At 42.3% G+C, this 23,154-nt stretch overlaps 1 protein-coding gene across 4 annotated transcripts in view; it reads left to right on the top strand.

The window, feature by feature from the left end:
- Positions 1-23,154, top strand: part of FAM171A1 (family with sequence similarity 171 member A1) — a 147,029-nt gene that overhangs the window by 97,893 nt on the left and 25,982 nt on the right. For all 4 annotated transcript variants that reach the window (XM_074984797.1, XM_074984800.1, XM_074984798.1 and 1 more), the window contains one exon: positions 3,655-3,831. In XM_074984797.1, the coding sequence (XP_074840898.1) occupies positions 3,655-3,831 (177 nt within the window). The remainder of the gene's footprint in view (positions 1-3,654; positions 3,832-23,154) is intronic.

The raw sequence follows: 23,154 nt of genomic DNA, 5'->3' as shown, positions 1-23,154 counted from the left end.
AGGGAGCGGCTTGCTGTTGGGTCTGCCCTGTAACCCTGTCTGCAGCTGTGCCTGGCACCCTTATTTCGATGTGTGCTACTTTGGCGTGTAGACGTTCCCTCGCAGCGCCTATTTCGATGTGGTGCTGCACAACGTCGATGTTGAACGTCGACGTTGCCAGCCCTGGAGGACGTGTAGACGTTATTCATCGAAATAGCCTATTTTGATGTCGCTACATCGAAATAAGCTACTTCGATGTAGGCTTCACGTGTAGACGTAGCCCCTGTCAGCATGTCTGGAGCTATAGTGGTGTCCTTCCCCATTCCTTGTGCTCTGCCAATACTCCTAGCCTCAGCAACTCCTTTATCTCATTTTGCCACAATAATTTTACACCTCCCTCTTCACGGCATTATATGCATTTTACAATTTCCATGAGCTCATCTACAATATCCCTGCTTTATCCATGTTTACAGTAAGTCAAGGGGACCTTGTATATAATTTGCCTGTTGTTCTTCCTTTTCCCCTGAGATCTGTCTCCTTTTCTGTCCATTTTAGATTGTTAGATTTAATGCAGGGAGAGTCCCTGAATGGATTATCACATACCAGGTGCTGTAGTAAATAAGATTCCGGGAGCATCTGCCTGTCTCTCTGTCTGTCTCTGAAGCCAATATGACTGAGTCAAAGTGAAGCATTGAAAGCAGATACGAGCCTGATTGGGAGCTCTTTGCTCCCCTGCCCTCTCAGGAATGTTATCAGGTTCAACTGTGTGTTATGGCATTTGCAGTGTGTTACTTTCCAATTATTAAGCCATTTTTACTTTACGAATTACACCCATGCAGTATCAGCTACAGCCAGGTATATATCTTCGCTATACCAAGTATCCTAGACCATTGTGTGAAGGCACAAAACGAGCTCAATCTAGATAGGGACATAAAGGGAAACAAGAAAACATTCTGCAAATATATTGCAAGCGAGAGGAAAAACCAAAGACCGGGTAGATCCACTGCTCAATAAATAGGGAAAAAACAGTAACAGAAAATGTGGAAATGGCAGAGGCATTAACTTTGTTTTGGTCTTCACCAAGAAAGTTGGTAGTGATTGGAAGTCTAGCATAGTGAATGCTGGAGAAAAAGGAAGTAGGTTCAGAAGTTAAAATAGGAAAAGAACATGTGAAAAATTGGTTAGAAATCTTTCAGTCCCCAGGGCCTAATGAAATGTATCCTAGAATAGACAAGGAGCTGGCTGACGAGATAGCTGACTTGTTAGCTATCATCTCTGAAAAGTCATGGAAGATAGAGGATATTCCAGAAGACTGGAAAAGGGCAAATAGTACCCATTGATAAAAAGGGAAATCAGGACAACCCAGTAAACGGCAGACCAGTCAGCTTAACTTCTGTGCCAGGAAAGATAATGGACCAAATAATTAAGGAATCCATTTGCAAACATCTGGAAGATAAGGTGATAAGTAACAGCATGGATTTGTCAAGAGCAAATCACATCAGTCCAACCTGATAGCTTCCTTGGCTAGGATAACAAGCCTTTTGGGTGAGGGAGAAGTGGTAGATGTTGTATACCTACACTTTAGTAAAACATTTGATACAGTCTCACAGGCACATTTTGTCAATAAATTAGGGAAATACAATGTAGATGAGGCTACTAAAAGGTGGGTGCATAATTGGTTGGATAGCCATTCTCAGAGAGTAGTTATCAGTGGTTCTCAGTCATGCTGAAAGGCAATACCAAGTGGGGTGCCACAGGGATCAGTTTTGGGACCGGTTCTGTTCAGTGTCTTCATCAACAATCTAGATATAGATGGAGAGTATACTTCTAAAGTTTACAGATGATACCCAGCTGGGAAGGATTGTAAGTACATTAGAGGATAGGTTCAGAATTCAAAATGACCTGGAAAAAATAGGAGAAATGGTCTGAGGTAAAATATGATGAAGTTCAATAAGGAAAAAATGCAAAATACTATACTTAGGGAGGAACAAGTAGTTTCATACATACAAAATGGGAAGGGACTGCCTAGGGAGGTGTACTGCAGAAAGGTTCTAGGGGTCATAGTGGACCACAAGCTAAATATGTGTCAACATTTTGACACTGTTGCAAGAAAAGCACATATAATTCTGGGATTCATTAACGGGAGTTTTGTAAGCAAGACATGAGAAGTAATTCCTTTGCTCTCCTTTGTGATGATTAGCTCTCAACAGGAGTATTGTGTCCAGTTCTGTGCACCATTTCCTGAAATGGAAAGATGTGGAGAAATTGGAGAAGATCCAGAGAAGAGCAACAAAAATGAATAAAGGTCTAGAGAGTATGACCCATAAGGGAAGTCTGAAAGAACTGTTTTTTTTCAGGTTGGAAAAGAGAAGACTGAGAGGGGACATAGCTGTTTTTAGATACCTAAAAGCATGTTACCAAAAGGAGGGAGAAAATTTGTTTTCCTTGACCCCTGATGATAGGACAAGATGCAATGGCTTTAAATTGCAGCAAGGGAGATTTAAACTGGACATTAAGAAAACCTTCAAAACTGTCATGGTGATTAAATACTAGAACAAATGGCTGAGGGAGGTTATGGAATTTTTATCATTGTAGGTATTTAAGAACAGCTTAGTTAAGCCTGTCAGGGGTGATATAGATACTGTCTGGTCTGGCCTTGAGAGCCAGGACTGGACTAGACCGCTCAAGGTCCCTTCCAGTTCTAGGGTTCTATGATATGAGATAACTCAACCACTCACCATCCATTCGTAGTCTCTTACCAGCTAACTTTTAAGTTTTCAGCCTTTTTTGGCTTTTTAACAAACAATTTTTTTTGCGCTCCATCTGTGCAGTAGCACACAGGTCCTGGGAGCTCTGTGCCCTGGTAGTACTGAAACCTCATCTTAATACATACCTGATTTGTGATGTCACCCATTATTTAGAGATCCCATTTCATGTCTCAGATTAGTAGGTGATTACATATGTGCTCTGACAGTCTCTAGGTTTAGTTTTTAGACACCTCATTCAACGTCATACCTCCCTGTAAAACTTTTATTTTCCAAAGGTGTTGCCATCTCTAGTTCTTTCCTTTTTCGTTAATAGCAATTTCCACTTTCTGCTTTATGGTCATAGGAGCATGGCTTTATAACGTTTTAAAACATCAAATAAATTTTCAGGCTGTATTAATAAGTTAGCTTTAATTTTGCTTTTCTATAGTACACACAGTGGTGAAATATTATATATAATAAAAAATACAAAAAAACACTGAGGCCATGTTGACACTACAGTGATCTTTCAAAAGACGATCTTCCAGAAGATCATCTTTAGGAAGAGTGCATCCACACACAAAAAAGCAGATTGAAAGCTCAATCCACTCTTTTGAGAGAGTGTCCACAGAGCCCCCACTTTTTCGAATGAATGGGCCAGAGAGCTGCCCTTTCCAAAAAAAAAAAAAAAAAAAAAGGGTCCGTGGAGCATCTACACTTGCTTTTTTTCAAAAGAAGCTTCTTGGAGAGGAAGAGGGCCTCTGAAAGAAGGGCCGTGTTCTTTCAAATTCCTTTTGAAAGGACGCATTTTGTGTGTAGATGCTCTGTGGGATCTTTTGAAAGAGTCCCGGCGAGTCTGAAAGATCTTGCTAGAGTAGATGCAGCCTGAATGTGGAAATTATATTCATACTCTTATCCTTTCACTTGACAGGAAACAGCACTAGGCATGACCTTACCCCAGTCACTGCAGTCAGTGTTCATTTGCTCAACAGTGATGGGACTCCAATCCCAGTGAACGGCCCAATCTATGTAACAGTGCCTCTGCCAACAAACAGCAACCTGAAGCACAATGGCCATGTTCCAGCCTGGAGGTTTGACCAAAAATTTGGTAAGGAACATTTTTTTCATTTTCTTTCCTGTGAGGCTTGCTTCAAGATTTCAACAGGAGCAAGGAAAATCTTAGAAGAGAAAGGCAAGACAACTTCACTGAATTTCATCCAAACAGCTCTTATTTTCAAAATGTTCATTTTTAGAATATACGTGTCATATTCAGTAAAATAACTCCCAATGTTGTGTGAGATTCAAAAGAAAGAAACCTACAGTCCCCATAAATATCAAACCCACGTTCACCAGCACAGCAAGATGATGGATTTGCATCGTTGGCAGGTCTTTGGAAGACATTCCTCAATAATGTTAATGTATCTGTGCCCCTATTCCCAGTACTAACAGTTGTTGAAGAGTACAGAATACTATTAGGAAAATGAAGTTAGATTCATTAATTTAGACCAAACTTCTCAAGGGCATAATTAGTTACTGATTATTTTATTAATTATTCAAAGTTACCACTGTGGTAATTTGCTTGATGTGCCATGCATTCAAAATAGTATGTTTGTTTAGTAGTGAAACCTATGATTTGGAACAGTATCAAATCAATAAAGCAGATCGCTTTATTTTTTTTAGTCAGAATGATTTTTATTTTTTTGGTCTTCCCATTCCACCAGTGTCCCCAAAACAGCTTTCACTTAAATATGTTCTCTTTTCCCTCCAATTCTTCTACAAGGTAGAGCTTTTCATAATGAAAATGCAGACTGTTGAAGGCAAACAGCGTAAAAAATGTTCGTTTTGGCTATTGGGAATGTAAAGAGTAATCTCTCCACACTATAGAGACCATGAACACTGCTGTTTTGAGTGTAGAAGCTACTGGGTTTGAATTAGGAAACTTTTTCATCAAAATCTGTCAAAGCCAGAAGATTAAATATGTTGAATATTTCTCTCCTGCTTGCCAGAAAAGTGAGTACTTCATCTTTTTAGACTATTTTCAGCTTTTTAGATACTGCATCCAATAATAATGCAAACCACATGAACTCTGAACAAAACTGACTCTTGCCCTAGCGAAGTTTTGATGTTCTGTGCTATTGAGTGTGTCTGGAAAGGACCATTAAATTATTGAATGGTAATATATTAAATTTTCATCGCTGGCAAATACCCCAATTTCCAGATCACTGCATGAAAATAATTAGCTACTGAAAATTTCCCTAAGATAATCTGTTATCATGTTAGTCTGTATCCTCAAAAACAATGAGGAGTCCTGTGGTACCTTAAACACTAATGGTATGTCTACACTGCCAAGTACATTCAGAAAATCCAGCCCCCACCTTTGAAAGAGTGCGCGGATCATCTACAGATAAAATGCACTCTTTCTAAAGAAAATTGAAGGAACTTTCTAAAGCACTTCTCCAGTCCTGCAGTAGGAAGAGGGACCTCTTTCGAAAGAGTCTTTCAAAAGAAAACATGTAGACACTCCACAGGCCACTCTTGAGAAAGAAGAGTCTGACATGGTGCTGGCCAGCTGGGCCGTGGAGGTGCCCTGGCCAGTGGCAGTGGAGCTCTATGCTCCCTGCATCCAGCCACATTTATAGCCACATGAACCCAGAAACCCCAGGGCAGGAAGCTGAGAGCATGCTTGCAGAAAAGGCATGAGGTGATTGCAGCACCTCCTTACTGCTACCCCCTCAACCATGACAGAGTGCCATGGCAAGCAGCCAACCACCAGAGGAGCCCCAGATCCCTCATAGGGCTTGCAGGAACCCAGCCAACCATCAGAAAAGAGGCACCCCCCTGGACTGAGCCAAAGCTCAGGGACCTGCTTGTCCTGTGGAAGGAGGTGGTGGTACTCTGGGAGATGGGTGGCAAGTAGGAGAACATGGCTATCTTGAACCACCTTGCAACCGGCCTGGCCCCTGGGAACACCTGGCCTGCACACAGGAACAAGTGTGGAGCAAAGTTAAGAAGTTCCAGCACTGCTACACCTGGGCCCAGGAAGAAGCCGGCCAGTCAAGGGCAGGTCCCACAACCTGTCCCTACTATCAGGAGTTCTGGAGCCTCCTGGGGCCCCGGGTCACCTCACCACCACCTGCCATCTTGGACACCTCTGCGGACGAGCCACACCCTGAGGCCCAGGAGGAGCTGAGATCCCTGGCAGCTCCACCCTTCTGGGCACTGAGCCAGAGCCACCCTCCAAGCACTCCAGCGATGGGAACCAGGTAATTGACCTGCTGTCATGGTCATCCAGTTGGGCAATAGCCATCTGGGCATTGCTGGACATCAGTGAGAGATTCACCAGTAAGTACCTGAGCATGCAAGACAAGCAGAACTGTAGAGGGCTAGTGGCTAATTGAAGCACTAAAAGGAGACCCAAAGGAAGACAGGACTAGTCCAAAGAAGACAAATGAATTCTTTGCATCAGTCTTCACTGCAGGTGATGCAAGGAAGACTACCCTACCTGAAGAATTTCTTTTAGGTGGCAAATCTCAGGGCCAGACAACTCTCCAACACCAAATTTTACAGACCTTTCTCCATTGATCCCACTTTGGAATTCCAAAAGAAATTATAACGACTACTTAAGGAACTCCCTGTTGCTACTCAGGACCTTATTCACTCAGACACACCATCTGAGCCCCAACCTGGATTATTCTATTTACTTCCCAAAATCCACAAACCTGGAAATGCCGGATGCCCTATCATTTTGGGCATTGGTGCCCTTACCACCGGACTATCCAGTTACGTGGACTCCCTCCTCAAACCATATGCCACCAACACTCCCAGCTATCTCCGATATACCACTGACTTCCTGAGAAAATTACAAAACATCGGAAAAGTTCCTGACAACACCATCCTTGCCACCATGGATGTAGAGGCTCTGTACACTAATATTCCACACAAAGATGGATTACAAGTGATGAGGAATACCATCCCTGATGTCACCACAGCCAGTCTGGTGTCTGACTTCTGTAACTTTGTTCTCACCCACAATTATTTCCAATTTGGGGACAATTTATACCTCCAGATGAGTGGAACTGCTATGGGCACACGCATGGCCCCACAATATGCTAATATATTTATGGCTGACCTGGAATGATGATTCCTCAGCTCTTGTCCCCCGTTACCCCTCCTCTACTTACGATGCATTGATAAAATCTTCATGATTTGGACCTATGGTATAGAGACTCTAGAAGAATTCCACAGAGACTTTAACAATCTGCACCCCACCATCAACTTATGCCTCAACTACTCCATATAAGAGATACATTTCCCGGACACTACAGTACAAATCAAGGATGGCTTGATCAGTACCACACTCTACTGGAAACCCACTGATCGCTATACTTATCTACACGCTTCTAGCTTCCATTCTGCACACACAATTGGATCCATTGTTTACAGTCAAGCCCTTAGGTACAATCGCATTTGCTCTGATCCTACTGACAGAAACCAAAAAGCAAAAGATCTTTACCAAATATTCATAAACCTGAATTACCCACCAGGAGAAATAAAAAAACAAATCGACAGGGCCAGATGAATACTCAGAGACCAGCCACTCCAAGATAGGCCCCAAAAAGCCAAGAACAGAATACCACTGGTCATTACACCCCCAATTCAAACCAATGCAAAGCATTATTAAAGACCTACAACCTATCCTTAATCAGGATGCCACGCTCCAGAAGGCCCTAGGTGACAGGCCTGTTCTCTCCTACAGACAACCTACCAACCTTATGAGGATTCTCACCCACAACCACAGTTTACACCGCATGAACACCAGTCCTGAAACTTTTCCTTGCAACAAAGCCTGTTGCCAGCTTTGTCCATATATCTGTACTGGAGATACCATCACTGGACCTAATCAGCTTATTCACAGAATCACGGACACATTCTCATGTTCCTCAACTAACATCATATATGCCATCATGTGCCAACAATGCCCAGATGCTTTGGATATTGGACAGACTTCAAACTCTCTTAGACAAAGAATTAATGGGCACAAAACAGACATAAAAACTCCTAATCCACAAACCGGTCGGCCAGCATTTTAATGGAGTGAGCCATTCTGTTAATGACTTAAGAGTTTGCGTCTTACTGAAGAGGAATTTTCACAACACTCTTCAAAGAGAGGTTGTTGAACTCTTATATATTTAAATTTGACACATTAACATGTGGTTTGGAATTTTTTAGGTCATTATAGGGACTCTTTTGCATACTTGGCTTAATCTAATTCTTGACTCCACCCCCCCCGCATTCTGCCCCTTTACTCTCTGATTTTCTCACTTTGATAATATCTTTCTGATTTGTCAACCTTGATTACTATTTTTGGTTCTCTGTGCCTTAAATATTGAGTCTGTTCTGGTATAGCTATGATCTGAAGAAGTGGGTCTGTCCCACAAAAGCTCAGCACCTAATAAATTATTCTGTTAGTCTTTAAAGTGCTTCTGGACTGCCTTTTTGTTTTGATAGTATATAGACTAGCACAACTATCTCTCTCTCACTGTCCAAATTGAGGTGTTCAGTGGAGGTTTTGGAATACTTTTGTAAAGTATACAGTAATAAGTCACCACGACCAGTGAGGGAAGAAAGTCCTGAGAAAACTACTAGCCAGTCCCATTGAGCCCTGAGCTCTTAGCAAATGCACACTTTCACAAGCCCCACAGGAGAAAGAGCACTCTGGATCCGTGACAGGCAGAGCGAGCCCCTGCTTTTCTTGCGGCTTGGCTGAACGGGTTTTCTTCTTTACAAGCTCTTTCTTGGTGATTTTTCCTGCTCAAAGCTCTTTTTTCCCCCCTCTCTCCCTTCCTTCTCCTCCTTTTCCATTCTCTCCCTTTTTTGTTTGCAGCTCCGAGATTAGGGAGCAGGGCACATCATAAGCACTGGCAATGACCTGCCGTTCCCCTGTAGAACCAACCACCCCACTCCCCCATCTAACAACCTCTCACATACAACTGCTTGCTCTCAGGGAGTTAGCCTTTCCCACACCCATGGTCTCTGGGCTTCTTCCCTGCAAAATCACTAGTGACAGTCAAGTCCCCAGAGGGCTTGGCAGCATCTCTGGCACAAACAGGCAAACCAAACAAGGGGCTTGAAGCCTCTGGCAGCAGAAAGAAGGGGACTGGGCTGGTGGCCTCAGGAGCCAGGATAGGTGTTTGTCCCAGCCCTGCCTCCTCGGGCTGCCTGTGTCCAGCCTGTGCATATTAAAACCCCAGGGAGCCTGTTTCTCCATGCATGAGCAGCAAGGATTCCTTGGGCTATCCATGAGTGTCTGGGTGAGCCGCACTTAGATGTTTAATTAACATCTAGTTGGGGACCACAAAAAAAAGTGATAGGGCTGCGTGTGGCCCCATACCAAGGTGTTGACATACTTGGGTTAAAAGGTAGAAAACAAAAGGTAAAAATACATGAATGATTTCACAATGAAGCGAAGCAAACAGTGGGATCCCCCAAGGATCTGTATTGGGACTTGTGCTGTTGACGTAAATGATCTGGAAAAGATGGTGAAAAGTGGCAAAACTACTCAAAGTAATTAAGTCCAAAGCTGACTGAGAAGAATTACAATGGGATGTTATTAAACTGGATGACCAGGCAGCCAAATGAGATGAAATTCAGTCTTGATAAGTACAAGGTAATGCACATTGGAAAATATAATCCCAATTATACGTACATAATCTCTCTTCGTCATTTAATGAGTAGGCTGTCTTCATGTCACCCTGCTATTTGTGAGTCCTATTAGGTAGAGAATCTAATTTGGACTGGATAAGGCTATGCTGGGACACCTAACAAAGACAGTCCTCTAGCCCGTGTCACTGCATGCCAGCGTCTGTCATCTGGTTAACCATTATTCCAACCAATAAAGAGAGAGAACAATAGTTATGTAAATTGAACATAAGACAGTTTATTAAGAAGTGATAGTTTACACTAAACAGACCAAGAGAGAGAGAGAAAACTAATCAAATAACATGAACACCTGAATCGTAACAAGGGCTACGTCTACACGTGAAGCCTACATCGAAATAGCTTATTTCGATGTAGCAACATCGGAATAGGCTATTTCAATGAATAACGTCTATACGTCCTCCAGGGCTGGCAACGTCGATGTTCAACTTCGACGTTGCGCGGCACCACATCGAAATAGGCGGTGCGAGGGAACGTCTACATGCCAAAGTAGCACACATCGAAATAAGGGTGCCAGGCACAGCTGCAGACAGGGTCACAGGGCGGACTCAACAGCAAGCCGCTCCCTTAAAGGGCCCCTCCCAGACACAGTTGCACTAAACAACACGAAATACACAGAGCTGACAACTGGTTGCAGACCCTGTGCCTGCAGCATGGATCCCCAGCTGCCGCAGCAGCAGCCAGAAGCCCTGGGCTAAGGGCTGCTGCCCACGGTGACCATAGAGCCCCACAGGGGCTGGAGAGAGAGCGTCTCTCAACCCCTCAGCTGATGGTCGCCATGGCGGACCCCGCTATTTCGAAGTTGCAGGACGCGCAACGACTACACGGTCCCTACTTCGACGTTGAACGTCGAAGTAGGGCGCTATTCCTATTCCCTCATGGGGTTAGCGACTTCGACGTCTGGCCGCCTAACATCAAAGTTAGGGCCGCTACTTCAAAGTAGCGTGCACGTGTAGACACGGCTAATCAGTCCCAAAGCAATACCCACGAGTTTATAAGTACCCTTCTTCAAAGTTCCAGACGGTTGCCCAGGGCCTTCTACCATTGGACTAGTTTAAAGTCCATCGGAAGGAGCACTGGGGCAATCCCTTGATGGTGAGTAGATGGTACATGTATCTCAAGTCCCTGATGTTGGAAGTGGGAGTCCTGCGGTGTCTGGTATTCGTTGCTGGTGGAAGCCCACGCCAGTCAGATGGGCAGCCCCTCAAAAAGCTCCGTGCTGGCCTTATATTGTCCTTGTGGCAGGAAAACTTATGTAATCAAGCCCCTCCAGGGAAACCCCTTAGAATGCTCTAAGCTAAATCAGAAAAGGCGGGAAGAATCTGCTGTGTCAGAATGACTCAGCAAAACTCAGCCCTCCATTTTGGGACTCCATGTAAAATAAGGGCTCCATCCGGGACACATGACCGTCCTCCATTTTGAGGCCTGAACAATTTGAGTGTTTTGGGTCTTACTCTGAGCCATCTGTTGATGGCTGATCAGCCCAGTTCTGGAGCCACAGAACTTATCACAGATGAGGCAGGTGTTAGTAGCTGTTGGAGGGGTGTGGGAACAGGTGTTGACACTCTTTTCTTCTCCACATCTCTGCGTCTGCACTCCTCATGGATTATCATTCTCCCTGGGGATGGTCTAGGGCAAAGGTTCTCCCATTTGTTGACACTGGTGCTGCACTTTTTCATGTGTGCCTTCAGCATGTCCTTATATTGCTTCTGTTGAGAAGTGCTGGTCAGACATCTGAACCACATGACCAGTCCAACAAAGTTGTTGATAAATGATAATGGCATCATTGCTGGTTATGTTCGACTCTTCCAGGACACTAGTGATTCTGTGCCTAGCCACCTGAGAGATACTTAGGATTCTCCTGAGGCAGCGTTGATGATATTGTACAAGTGCCTTCAGATGATGCTTGTATGTTGTCAAGGTTTCACATGTGTACGGCAGCACCAGAACAACCACCGCAGGGTATACAAGGAGCTATGTCTTGGGGTAGATGTCCTGGGTCTCAAGGCGAGTGAAAGCAGATAGATGTCCTGGTTGTCTGAGGTGGGTGAAAGCAGAGCTTGCAAAGCACAGATGATGCTAGATTTCTGCGTCAGTTGACTTTAGCAGAAGGATGACTTCCAAGAAATGGGAAGTGCTCCACATTTTCCAGCAGTTATCCATTGACTTGAATAGAAGATATTTGAGATTGTCCTGTCGACAATGGTTGGTGGAGCACCTTGGTCTTTTTGATGTTCAGTATGAGGCTGAGATTCTCATATGATTCAGCGAAGGCACTTGAGATGGTCTGAAGGGCTGTGTGAGAGAGAGCAGCAACTATGTTGTCATCCATGTACTGGAGCTCCATGATCAAGGTTGTGGAGTTCTTGCTTTTAGCCTTCAGTCTCTTGAGACTGAACATCTTCCCATTCATTCTGTGGACAATCTTCATGCCGTCTGGGCCTGGCAAAGTGACATCAACTGCACAATGAACAGAAAATCATGCTATGGACATCAGTTTATGCATGTCTGATGAGTTCCAATAAGAATGAAACTGGTCATGTGCTAACAGGGTTTCATCAGAACCTCATTCTAACAAATATAGTCAACCCCGATTGGGGTGTGCTTACAGTTCACTCGCTTGTGAATGTAGCACATGTGGCCAACAGTTGTTGGTCTAATTATCTGGGAAAGCAATCAGTCCAATTGATCTACATATACTCCTTTCCCACAACCAATGCTGTGGAGACATGGTTTTTCCCTTGACTATGGTGAAGGCATCCTGGGTTCAAATCGTGCTATGGACATCAGTTTACACATGTCTGATGAGTTCCAGTAAGAATGAAACCGGTCATGTGCTAAGGTTTAATTGGAACCTTATTCTAACAAATATAGCCAACCCCGATTGGGGTGTGCTTACAGTTCACTCGCTTGTGAACGTAGCACATGTGGCCAACAGTTTTTGGTCTAATTATCTTGGAAAGCGATCAATCCAACTGATCTACAGAAATGCATGCCAAGGACAAGGTAGAAGTCCAACATAAAATAAGGACTCTGAAAAACCAGTGGTGGACTGAGATGGCATGAGAATTCCAGCATCTCTCAGACATCAATGATGCAAGAAGTTTCTTCAATGCTACCAAAGCTGTTTACGGACAGAGAAACCATGGACTAAATACCCAGAGATCAAAGGAAGGTACCCAATTCTTGAAAGATATTGAAGACGTTGCTTCTTGATGGAGGGAGCAGTCTAATGAACTCTTGAACTGCCCCTGCACCGTGGTCCTAGAATCTCTTAACCAAATCCCTCAGCAATTGTCTATGGACAACCTTGCAAGACTTCCTACCCTGCGTGAGGTTCAAGCTGCCACTGAAGTGATGAAATGCAACAAGGCAACTAGACTAGATCGAATCCCTACTGAAGTCTTCAAAGAATGCATGCCAGAGCTCTACAAATAACTCTACCTCCTGATTCTCAAGATCTGGGATAGGGAGCAGATGTCGCCGTACTTCAGAGACACATTGATCATCAATCTCTTCAAGAAGGGTGACAAGTCACACTGTGGAAACTATTGTGGCATCTCCCTCCTGGCAACAGCACGGAAAAATCTCAGCTCAAATCCTTGTAAACCAACTCCTGCCATTCTCAGAAGAAATTCTCCCAGAATCCCAGTGTGGCTTTTAACCATTCTGAGGAACAGCAGACATGATCTTCACCACCCAGCAACTATAAGAAGAATGTTGTGAACAAAGCCAAGTCTTATACATGAGTTTCATCAATACGACAAAGGCATTCAACTCAATCATAGCACCCTGTAGACCATCCTCTCAAAGATCGCCTGCCCCAAAAAATTCATTAGCATCTTGACAACATGACTGCCACCGGAGTCAAACAAGGCTGCCCCATCACTGTTCCTCATCTTCATCGCCATGACCCTTCATCTCATTGATGGTGAGAATCTAGATACAAAATGATGTGGTCGAAATTAGCTGTTACCACTCAGATCTTAGAGTCATTGTGACTAGTTCTCTGAAAACATCAATACAACATGCAGTTGAACTATTGGGAAATTGATAGATAATAAGACAGAAAATACCCTAGTGCCACAGTGATGATCATGGTGATCACTTATTGCTGAGTATGATCTTCCATGGGAGTTGTGGATCCTCAGATGGGTGATAAGGCCTATCCTTGAACTACAAGTTCTATTACGGTGAGGACAGATGTTTGCAGGTACAGCAGGAGGCTGTTGACCATGACTGAAAGTCTGTCTCGCCTTCCACCTGTGCTTCTTGTCCTCAGCTTGTCTGCAGGCAAGTTCAAAATGCAGGGAATCATCTAGTAGTACTCTGTTTCAAATGATCCTGAGTGTCTCCCAAGTGTCAGTCTTACACTTATTTAAGTTATCTTTCAGCAAGTCTGTATAATGCTTCCATTGTCCTCCTACATTATGGTATCCTTCCTTCAGCTGAGGGGACAGGACCTCTTTTTGGATGCAATAGTCTGGCGTTCAGACAATGTTGGCCAGTCCCACCGAGTTGCTGACGGACGATCATTACCTCAATACTGGTGTTCTTTGCTGCTTCCAAAACACTAATGTTGCTGTGTCTGTCTTCCCATTCTTCAAGGTCTTGTGTAGGCAGTGCTAGTGATGCCTCTCAGACTTTTAAGTGATGTTTGTAGGTTGTCCAGGTTTCAGATCCATGTAACAATGTTGGGGAAATAATGGCTTGATAAACAAACAAGACACTTGGTGATGGTTTGAGTGTCGTGATCTTCAGAAACCCTGTGCCACAAACAAGCAAAGGCTGCACTGGCACAGCTCAGAGAGTGTTGGATTTCTGCATCAATATCTGCCTTATATGAGAGAGAACTTCCAAGGTAGAGGAAATGGTCAACATTCTCCAGTACGTCTCCATTGATTTGAATAGATGCCGTGTGTGGTACCTCATTTGGAAGAGTCTGATGGAGCACTTTGGTGGTCTTGATTGTTGAGCGTGAGACAAGACACATGTAAGCATCAGCAAACACCTTCAGGATAGTTTGAAGATCAAAAACTGAGTTATCAGCATACCTGAAGTTCCACGATAGATGTGGTGAAAATCTTATTCTTAGCTTTTAGCCTGCTAAGCCTGAGCAGCTTTTCATCCAATCTGTAAATGCTTTCAGTGCCAGCTTGGAGCCTCTCAGGAATTAGATAAAGAATGAGTGCAATAAAAACCACAAGTGTGGTTGGGGTGTTGGTGTAGTCCTGTTTGACTCCTGTTTGTACTTTGAAAGACTAACTCTGGGAACTAGTACTGCTCAGAACAGTCACTTTAATGTTGTTGTGAAACTACTTCAGGGCATTGATATATTTATCAGAACATCCAGTCTTCAAAAGTACAATCCAGAGGACACGGCGATTCGCTGAATCAAAGGCTTTAGTTAGATGAATGAAAGCCCCATGCACCGGTTGGTTTTACTCTCAAAAATATTCTTGCAGCTGCCCTGCTGGGAAGATCATATCCTCAGTTCTGTGAGGGCTGGAAACCACTCTGTGACTCTGGTAAAATTTCTTCTGATAAGAGCAGAAGGTGAATTGCAAGGATCTGTGCCACAACTTTGCCTGCAGTGAGAAGGAGAGAGATATTACAAAGTTTCCACAGTCTGCTTTATACTCTTTCTAGGAGAGGGTGACTATCAGGAAACCCCTCATTTCACTGGGTATCCTCTCTTTTATCTAGATTGTAAGGATGAGCAGGTACAGGTGTCAAATTAGCATTGACCAAGCATCTTTAAAGGTTTCAGAAGGCATCCCATCTGGACCTGCTGCCTTGTTGCTCTTCATCTATTTAATGACATTGTGTACCTCATGCAAATTGGGAGGGTCTCCAAGCTCATCCCTGGGAGATTGTTGGGGGACTGCTCAAAGACTTCATCTGTAACCATGAGGTACAGTTAAGAAGATGTTCAGAATGTTATTTCCAGTGAAAACTGGTGGCTTCATTGTCCTTCAGAAATGTGATTCCATCCTTAGAGCAAAGGGGATTCATGCCATAACAAGCCCATAGACAGCCTAATGGCCCTGAAGAAACCATGGGTGTTGTAGATGTCTTTGAGATGTTGGAGTTCTTGCACTTTCTCAGTCCACTGTTTGCTCTTGAGTTTTCTGGTTTTACATTGGATTTACATTGGCTTCTCTCTTTGTATTACAATTTATGTCATTCTGCCATGCTCAAATTTGTCATTCTCTTCTCATTGATGAATTGCTTGATTTCATCATCATTCTCATCAAACCAGTCCTGATGTTTTCCTGTTTGGTAACTTATGGTTTCCTCACAGGCTTTGATGATTACTGTTTCAGCTGGTTTCCATGTTCCTTAGTTTCTTCTGGAAACTCTGACAGAAGCTTTTCTTCTAAGACTGCTTGAAAGTAGTCATGCTTAATGGGGTCCTTCATATCTTGAACCTTCAGGCTGCACCTGACCTCCTTCTTTTGTGGCATTCATTTGGATATAAATCCATGGTATCTGCACCTTGAATACTGCATGGAGTTCTGATTACCCTATCTCAAAAAGAAAAAAAAAGCAGATTCTTTTCGATACAATGATTAGGGTTATGAAACAACTTCTAGATGAGTAGTACTTGACTCGGACTTGGACTGTTCAGCTTGGAAAAGGGATGATGAAGAGGAGATATGATAGAGGTCTATAAAATTATGAATGCTGTGAAAAAATTAAATAAGGAAGTGTTAAGCTCTAAGGGTCACCCAGTGGCATTGATAGGCAGCAGGTTTAAAACAGGAAATGCTTCTTCACGAAATGCAGAATCAGCCTCTGGAACTCATTGCTAGGGAGTGCCGGGAAAGCCAAAAGTGTAAGTGGGTTCATGGAGGATAGCTCCATCAATGGCTGTTAGCCAGGATGGTCAGGGATGCAGCTCCATGATTTGGGTATCCCTAAAGTAAGAACTGGATGACAGGAGATGAATCACTAAAAACTGCCCTTTTCCACTTGTTCTCTGTAAAGCCTCTGGTATTGTCCAGTCCCAGAGAGAGGGATATTGAGTAAGGTAGACCACTGGTATGACTCATTATGGCCGTTTTTTTTTGTTCTTACCAGTTGGCTGGCTTTTGCTTTACTTTAATGTGCTTGGTTTCTTCTTTCTTTCTGTGAGGAAATCTGTGGGGTCAGTCAGTTCACATTTCAAATACTAAGTACTGTTCTCTGTGTGATATGAAAGTGTTCGTATGTGGGTGTTTGGTGTGTTAATTTTTCAAAGTATGTAGCAATGCACAACTAAATATCCCAGGGTGCATTATATAGTGATCAGAATTGCTACATAAGTGAATGTTTTTATACAGCCAATTAACACTTCAATGCCAAAGAGATACATGTGGCTTGTCCTGGATGTGATGGCAAGAGATGGAGGTGAGGAGATTAAAACTTTTTTTCTCCCCTTAGTATTTGTTCTCTTTCATGCACTGATCTTTAAATGAAACTGAATGTAACTCAAAACAAAAAGCAGTCAAGTAGCACTTTAAAGACTAGCAAAATAGTTTATTAGGTGAGCTTTCGTGGGACAGACCCACTTCTTCAGACCATATCCATAACAGACATGGTCTGTTCTGGATATGGTCTGAAGAAGTGGGTCTGTCCCACGAAAGCTCACCTAATAAACTATTTTGCTAGTCTTTAAAGTGCTACTTGACTGCTTTTTGTTTTGATAGTGTATAGACTAGCACGGCTTACTCTCTGTTACTGAATGTAACTCGGTGTACTGTTTCAGTTTATTTTCTGTTCCCTGAACCTTTAACATATATCTTGGACATAACCTTGTTGTCTTTAACTTACCAGCTTCTGTGCAGAGAACAGAACACATTCCCTGATGAATAGAAACCCAGTCATGCATTAATGTGAAGGATAGCAATGTGAAAGGAAGAAAGGTATCTCAGGGAAATCTCTGTCTGGTTTTATAAATTAAAGATATTTTATACACTGGCATGGTACTTAGTGCTTTCTGACTGCCTGTGACCCCATAGGCATATGAAGATGCAGATAGATACCTAAATATCTTTTGAAAATCTGGCCCCAATTTAGTCATTGGCAGAAGTTTTATTGATTTCAGTGGGGTCAGGGTTTCATTCGGTGTGTGGTTTCCCAACTAAAAATTAAGATATTCCTACTCTCAAATGGATGTTGCACTGATAAATACCATAATGAACAGATCCTAGTGCTGTGAGTGCTAGAGAAAACCTTGTTAACCATAAATTTGAAGTATGATTTTATTAGTTTTTACTAGATAAAGAAATTCTCACTTCTTATCTGTCATGAACACTGCCACATGCTGAGGAGGGTTCTAGAAGACAGAACAATTAAAACATCCTAATGTAGATTCCAGCTGTCTGTTAACACAAATTATTCTGAAGTGATTGATTAAACGCCCCTGATTAAACCTCTTATGGGCATGTTCTGGGTGACTCAGCTGAACTGAGAGGAGATGTGCTACATTCATGTTCTCTGTGACAAGTGCAGACCAGTGATGTTTTCCATATAAGGTTTTATGTATTTGGCAGGCTTAGTTACAATGATAATAATCAACCAAAAGTTATGTTATGAGCACTGTAATGGATTCATTGAGAGGAGAGAATCTGACGGCTGGACCCAGCTGCCTGTGCACACTTGCCAGCTTTTTGCATGATAAGTGACTGGAGGAGGAGCCGCTGGGAGACATCTGGTGAGGCATAGGTCCTGTGGGAACATTTTAGGAAATATCTCAAGCATTAAGATAGGAATCTAGAATTTTTGATGATAGTGACTTATTTGCAATCTTTGGTGGAATGGATAATTTACAGTTTTCTAGAAAATTTGTTGATTTAGTATGAGTGGCCTCAAAAGGTTTGACTGTATAGCAATGAAAAGCTCAGCTGGCTGATAATATCTGACTCAGGATGCAGGGATGTTACATTGCTGTGACTTTAAGGCTGTGCCTGATCTCTGGGATCCTCCCACCTCAGAGAATTCTAGAGCTCTATCTCCAGCCTGAGCGCAGAAGTCTAAACAACTGTGAAATAGCCCTCTGAGCCCACATTGGCTGGTATGAGGTTAGCCACGGGGTCTAGTTGCTGTGTAGACATCCTAAGCCAAAGATAAGTGGACTGCAAGAGATAATTACCAATATATATAGTGGTTATGTTGCTATGGAATTTCACACACTTTGGTCCTTCAGCACCCCAATAAAATCCAGAGAATACCAAAACCTCTGTGCATGTGATCATGATGTAGTCCACTTATTGTAACTATTCATATTATAATAGAGCCAAAAGACCACAGCCAGGATGACGTCACCATTGTGCTGGGCACTGCATGCACACACAGGAAGACCTGTTTCCTGTCCCAGAGAGCATGCAATCTAAGTCAATCTGTATAGCCAGATTCAAAAATTTTGCTACTCTTTTTTCAGAAACTATCAAGTTGAGCATGTAGAAATTCTTTTCCAAATTGAGAAAAGGAAATCAGCCTCTACAAAGTTCTCAGCTTCCACTGTGTATTACTTCTATGGTTTACAGGTTCTTTGACAACTTGATTTTGACTTTCTTTTTAATCTCAGAACTGTCAAGGTTAAATTCCTCTTTTTAAAGATTAAATACACTAAGGAGTACAGTTTAACTGCTTTCAAAGAACTCTGTTCTAAGTGTTGCCATAGAAATGGCAGTTACCAAAAACAGCTTTTAAATTGTGTATGGAGCCTACATAATATAATAGATGAAAATATAATTGCAGAGTAGTAGACGGATCTCAGCTTCAGTGGGGGATGAGTGGGGAAGCTCTTTAGCTGATGCTTCACATGTTCAGCTCTCAGGGAGGTTTTGGCAGGAGGAGTGTAATTAAGAACATGGGTCACAGGCAGTTGTGGTTGTGTTTTATTAACACACAATTTGTATTTTATTATACTTAAGTATAAAGTAGAGCTATCAAAACTAGAAGTGATATGAAAGGGGTTTTTCCCTCTAACTCAGGGGTTAGCAACCTTCTAGTATGCATACCAAGAGTGGCATGCGAGCTGATTTCATCGGCATGTGAGGCAGGCGCTCAGCCATGCCCTTCCTCCTCCTCCATGCAGCCAGGAGCTTGCTCAAAGCCATGCTGCCTGTGGATTAACAAAAGCTCAGCTACTGCTACCAGCTACCACCTAAACGGTAAAGCTCTGCATCTTAATTTATTTATTAATGCAGCTGTTTTAAGTAGGACTTTAAAAATTAAGTGACTTTAAAAAGTATCACCAGCATTCAGATCATACACAGAGGCCAAAAGGTCAAATTTCAGCACACTGCCTAGGAAAGATTGCTGACCCATGCTCTGATGTTCTGTACATATTCCTTGAACAATAGATTTTGTGGCATAGCAAATAAGTCTGAAGATACGGTGAAATGTAGCAAAAGAGGGATGGAGAACATAGGTGAGGAACAAAAAGGGTGCTAAAATATATTGAGATGACTGAACAATATGTTAACATTGGTGAACGTGTATATAATACAAAACTGCAAAAGCAAGGAAGGAAACTTAAGACAAAGGATGCCATAGACGCTCTGTTCCTTCATACAGAGATTCTGGTTTCACTAATGCACAATCATTTTATGCTGCAGCCAGTACACAGCAATATTAATTCTGCCTGTCTGAGGATGCCAGGCTTCGTTTCCTTTTCTCCTAGTTACCTTCCAACACACATGCATGTGGTAGAGAGGAGAGTGAGACATTGGATTTAAGATGGGGAGAATGGATTGGAACTAGAAAGGATGGAAAGATGCTGGCTGGGACTTGTGAGGAGGTGCTGGGAGCTGCCAAGGGTGGGAAAGGAGTGGAGCTGAGCAGCAAAGCTGCCTGAGGGGGGGAGAAACAGAAGAAGAGTTAGGAGTGTAACACTGTAGTTTACCGTGAAAGGGTCTCAGGCTATTAGGAGAGGCTTCTTGTGTCACATAGGGCAACTGTCAAATAATAATTCTGAGTGAAATGTGGGAGTCACCCTCGCCAGTGCTAGGAAAAGCTCCAGGCCTGATCCCAAAACCCCTGATCAAGTGCCACTCACAATGACGACAAAGGGAGCTTGAGGTGCTAATCAGCTATTCATGTGTTTCTGCCTCAGTTTCCAAATCTGTAAAATAGAGATAATGCTTACATACCTCACAAGTGTGGTACATGGCTGAATGGATTAAAGTATGTACAGTGCTTTGAGATCTTTGAAGGAGAGGAGGTAGAGTGGCAGAGTTTAATTTATTTACTTGTAGTTTATATAACGTTGTATTATTTATTGAAATTAATCAATAACATATTAAAGAGAGTGTGTTTCTTATAAATGAAGAATCAGACATTGAGATGGGGAAGGCTGAGCCAGGCTTTCCCGTTTGAAATACAAATATTGATTTATGTGTAATAGAGATGTTCTATAATAAGCCTTTTCTGTTCTGGGATTCTGGGGGAAAAAGAAACAATGGAAATAACTTTAGTGTACAATCAGCCTTCCATGCCTCAGATGCTATTAAAACTATGAAGTAAAAAAAAATAGTATGTGCTTTTGTTATATATTGGACAGGTAATTTTATTCAGCCTTGTGTAATAAAGACAATGGTAACAAAGGAAAACCGCATCACTCAATTCAAGCTTCAGTCATTTGTTGAACAATAACATTTTGTGGAGATGTTTTCTGGCAAAAATATTTTAAATACCATGTAATACAGTGTGTATCTTTCTGATAGTCAGTGGTCTGAAATGTACCAGATTGGTTTCTCTTTGCCAAATAATGATGACGTTACTAAAATACTGGCAGAATTTAACTATGCTACTGCCGAATCCCGTACAACAAATGCTGTAAGAGTGGAAGAATGGTGAAGATATGATCTCAGAGCATGGATATTCAATTGTTGATGTTGCCTAGCAACTTCAACAACAATCTTGTAATATTAGCTTATTTCTAAGAATTGTTAAACTCCTGTGTATTTGTAGCGAGAAAAAAAACATTTCTGCATTATAGCATTGACACTTCCCATGTAATAGTGATTGTCAAGTAAGAATTTTCCAAGTTATATTTTCATGGTTTGCAGCTTTTCCTTAAAAAACAAAAAAATACAAAAGCTCTTCTTGTTGAACTAAAATTTCTCATATTGGGTGCCACCTAGTAATTTTTGCTGCTAGTTTTAATAAAATCTGGTAGGCAGGGTTTTTTTTTATCAGTATGAAAAATGGCAATTTACATATTTGAAGTAAATTGGGGCTGCTTTACTCAGAAGAAGGATGTAAAGGTTAAGTTCACAAGTGTGCCATGGACTGTCAGTGAGAGCAAGTGTCTTTTGAAGTACCTAAAGAAATTAGTTTTAGAAATAACAATGTTAGCTAGTATACGTATGGTTTAATAGCTTAATGTCCTATCACATTTTCTCTCATACGTGCCTTTGTTTTTGGACCCTACATCTTCATTTTTACACAGTGTCATCCCGTGTGGCATCATGGCCACTGCAGAAGAAATCAGTAGCTGAATGAAAACTAATTCTTATTAAGAAATCTATATTACAGCTAAGCTGACAGGTACATACTTGGTGGTTTTGATCAGTGATGGGATGGGAAGAAAACTTGATCAAAAATGATCAGAAATAGTGGTGTATTCTAGGACACAATGAAACAGTCATGTTATAAACCTTAATACTGTATAACCAGAACTAAAAAGTCTCCATTCTGGCTGAGCTCAACTCTCAGATGTTGTGGTGCAACTCCTTTTGAAGTCAGAAATACATATACCAAAGAGTGGAACTTATCTCCTCTACTCTTGACTCATAATTAATGGTCACTGAAGAATTTCATTTTTCACTGCAGAATTAGTGCTGTGGGCTTCCATTAAGGGCTTCTGGACCTAAGAGAGTCCAGCTCACAAATACAGGACATTGCCACAGGAGAATGGGGAATTGGCAGGTTCTGGGCAGCTGAATTTCCCAACATGCCCTGAAGGAAAGAGTTGGCATGCAGGAAACTTTGTAAGTCTTGGGAACCAGCATCAGGCTGGGAGGAAACGAGGTGTCTCGGCTGATTGGGTACCCCAGAGCTGGACACTTGGAGGGAGAGGTTTTGGGTGTCTAAGACTGGAAGGGAAGAGTTTTCCCCCAACATGTACCCAGCTGGCACATGTGACATACCCAGGCCACAGGGAGTGCCCAACAAAAGCATAACAGAAAAACAGGAACTGGGTTGTCATAGGATGTTCTGTAGCTCTCTGCTCTTGGAGAAATCTCTTTGGTAGCATCTACAGTTACAGACATACTTGCTAACAGGTATTTCAAAATTAATTATTAAAATAATTGAAAGAGGTGTGATTATACTGAGTTATGGCACATGAGATGTGCAGAATTTAAAAATGTTGTATTCAGAACTATTAATATTTTGGCATAGAATTCCCCCAGGAGTAATGCATACACCTGAGAGCAGAAGGCCAATTTTGTGTATGGCCATGGTCTGCATTTTTTAATTAATGGATTTCTATGGGCACATGCTCTAGTATTGTGTAGTAAATAGGCCACACTGGCTCTGGAGGGGCTTCAAGTGGCTTGCGTTTCACTCTGAGTGCATCTAGAATGATAGTGTTTGGAGGGGGCATTTGAAAAACAATAAATAATGCATGCACACCTGCTGTGTAAAAACAGAATCAGCCCTGTGGTCCGGAACCTGCCAACACCTATCAGAATAATGCCTTTGAAATCATATGTGAAAA

This window comes from Carettochelys insculpta, chromosome 2 (genome assembly GCF_033958435.1).
Source record: "Carettochelys insculpta isolate YL-2023 chromosome 2, ASM3395843v1, whole genome shotgun sequence".
Classification (NCBI taxonomy): domain Eukaryota; kingdom Metazoa; phylum Chordata; order Testudines; family Carettochelyidae; genus Carettochelys; species Carettochelys insculpta.
The sequence above is the reverse complement of the archived record's forward strand: the minus strand, read 5'-3'. Positions and strand labels throughout refer to the sequence as shown.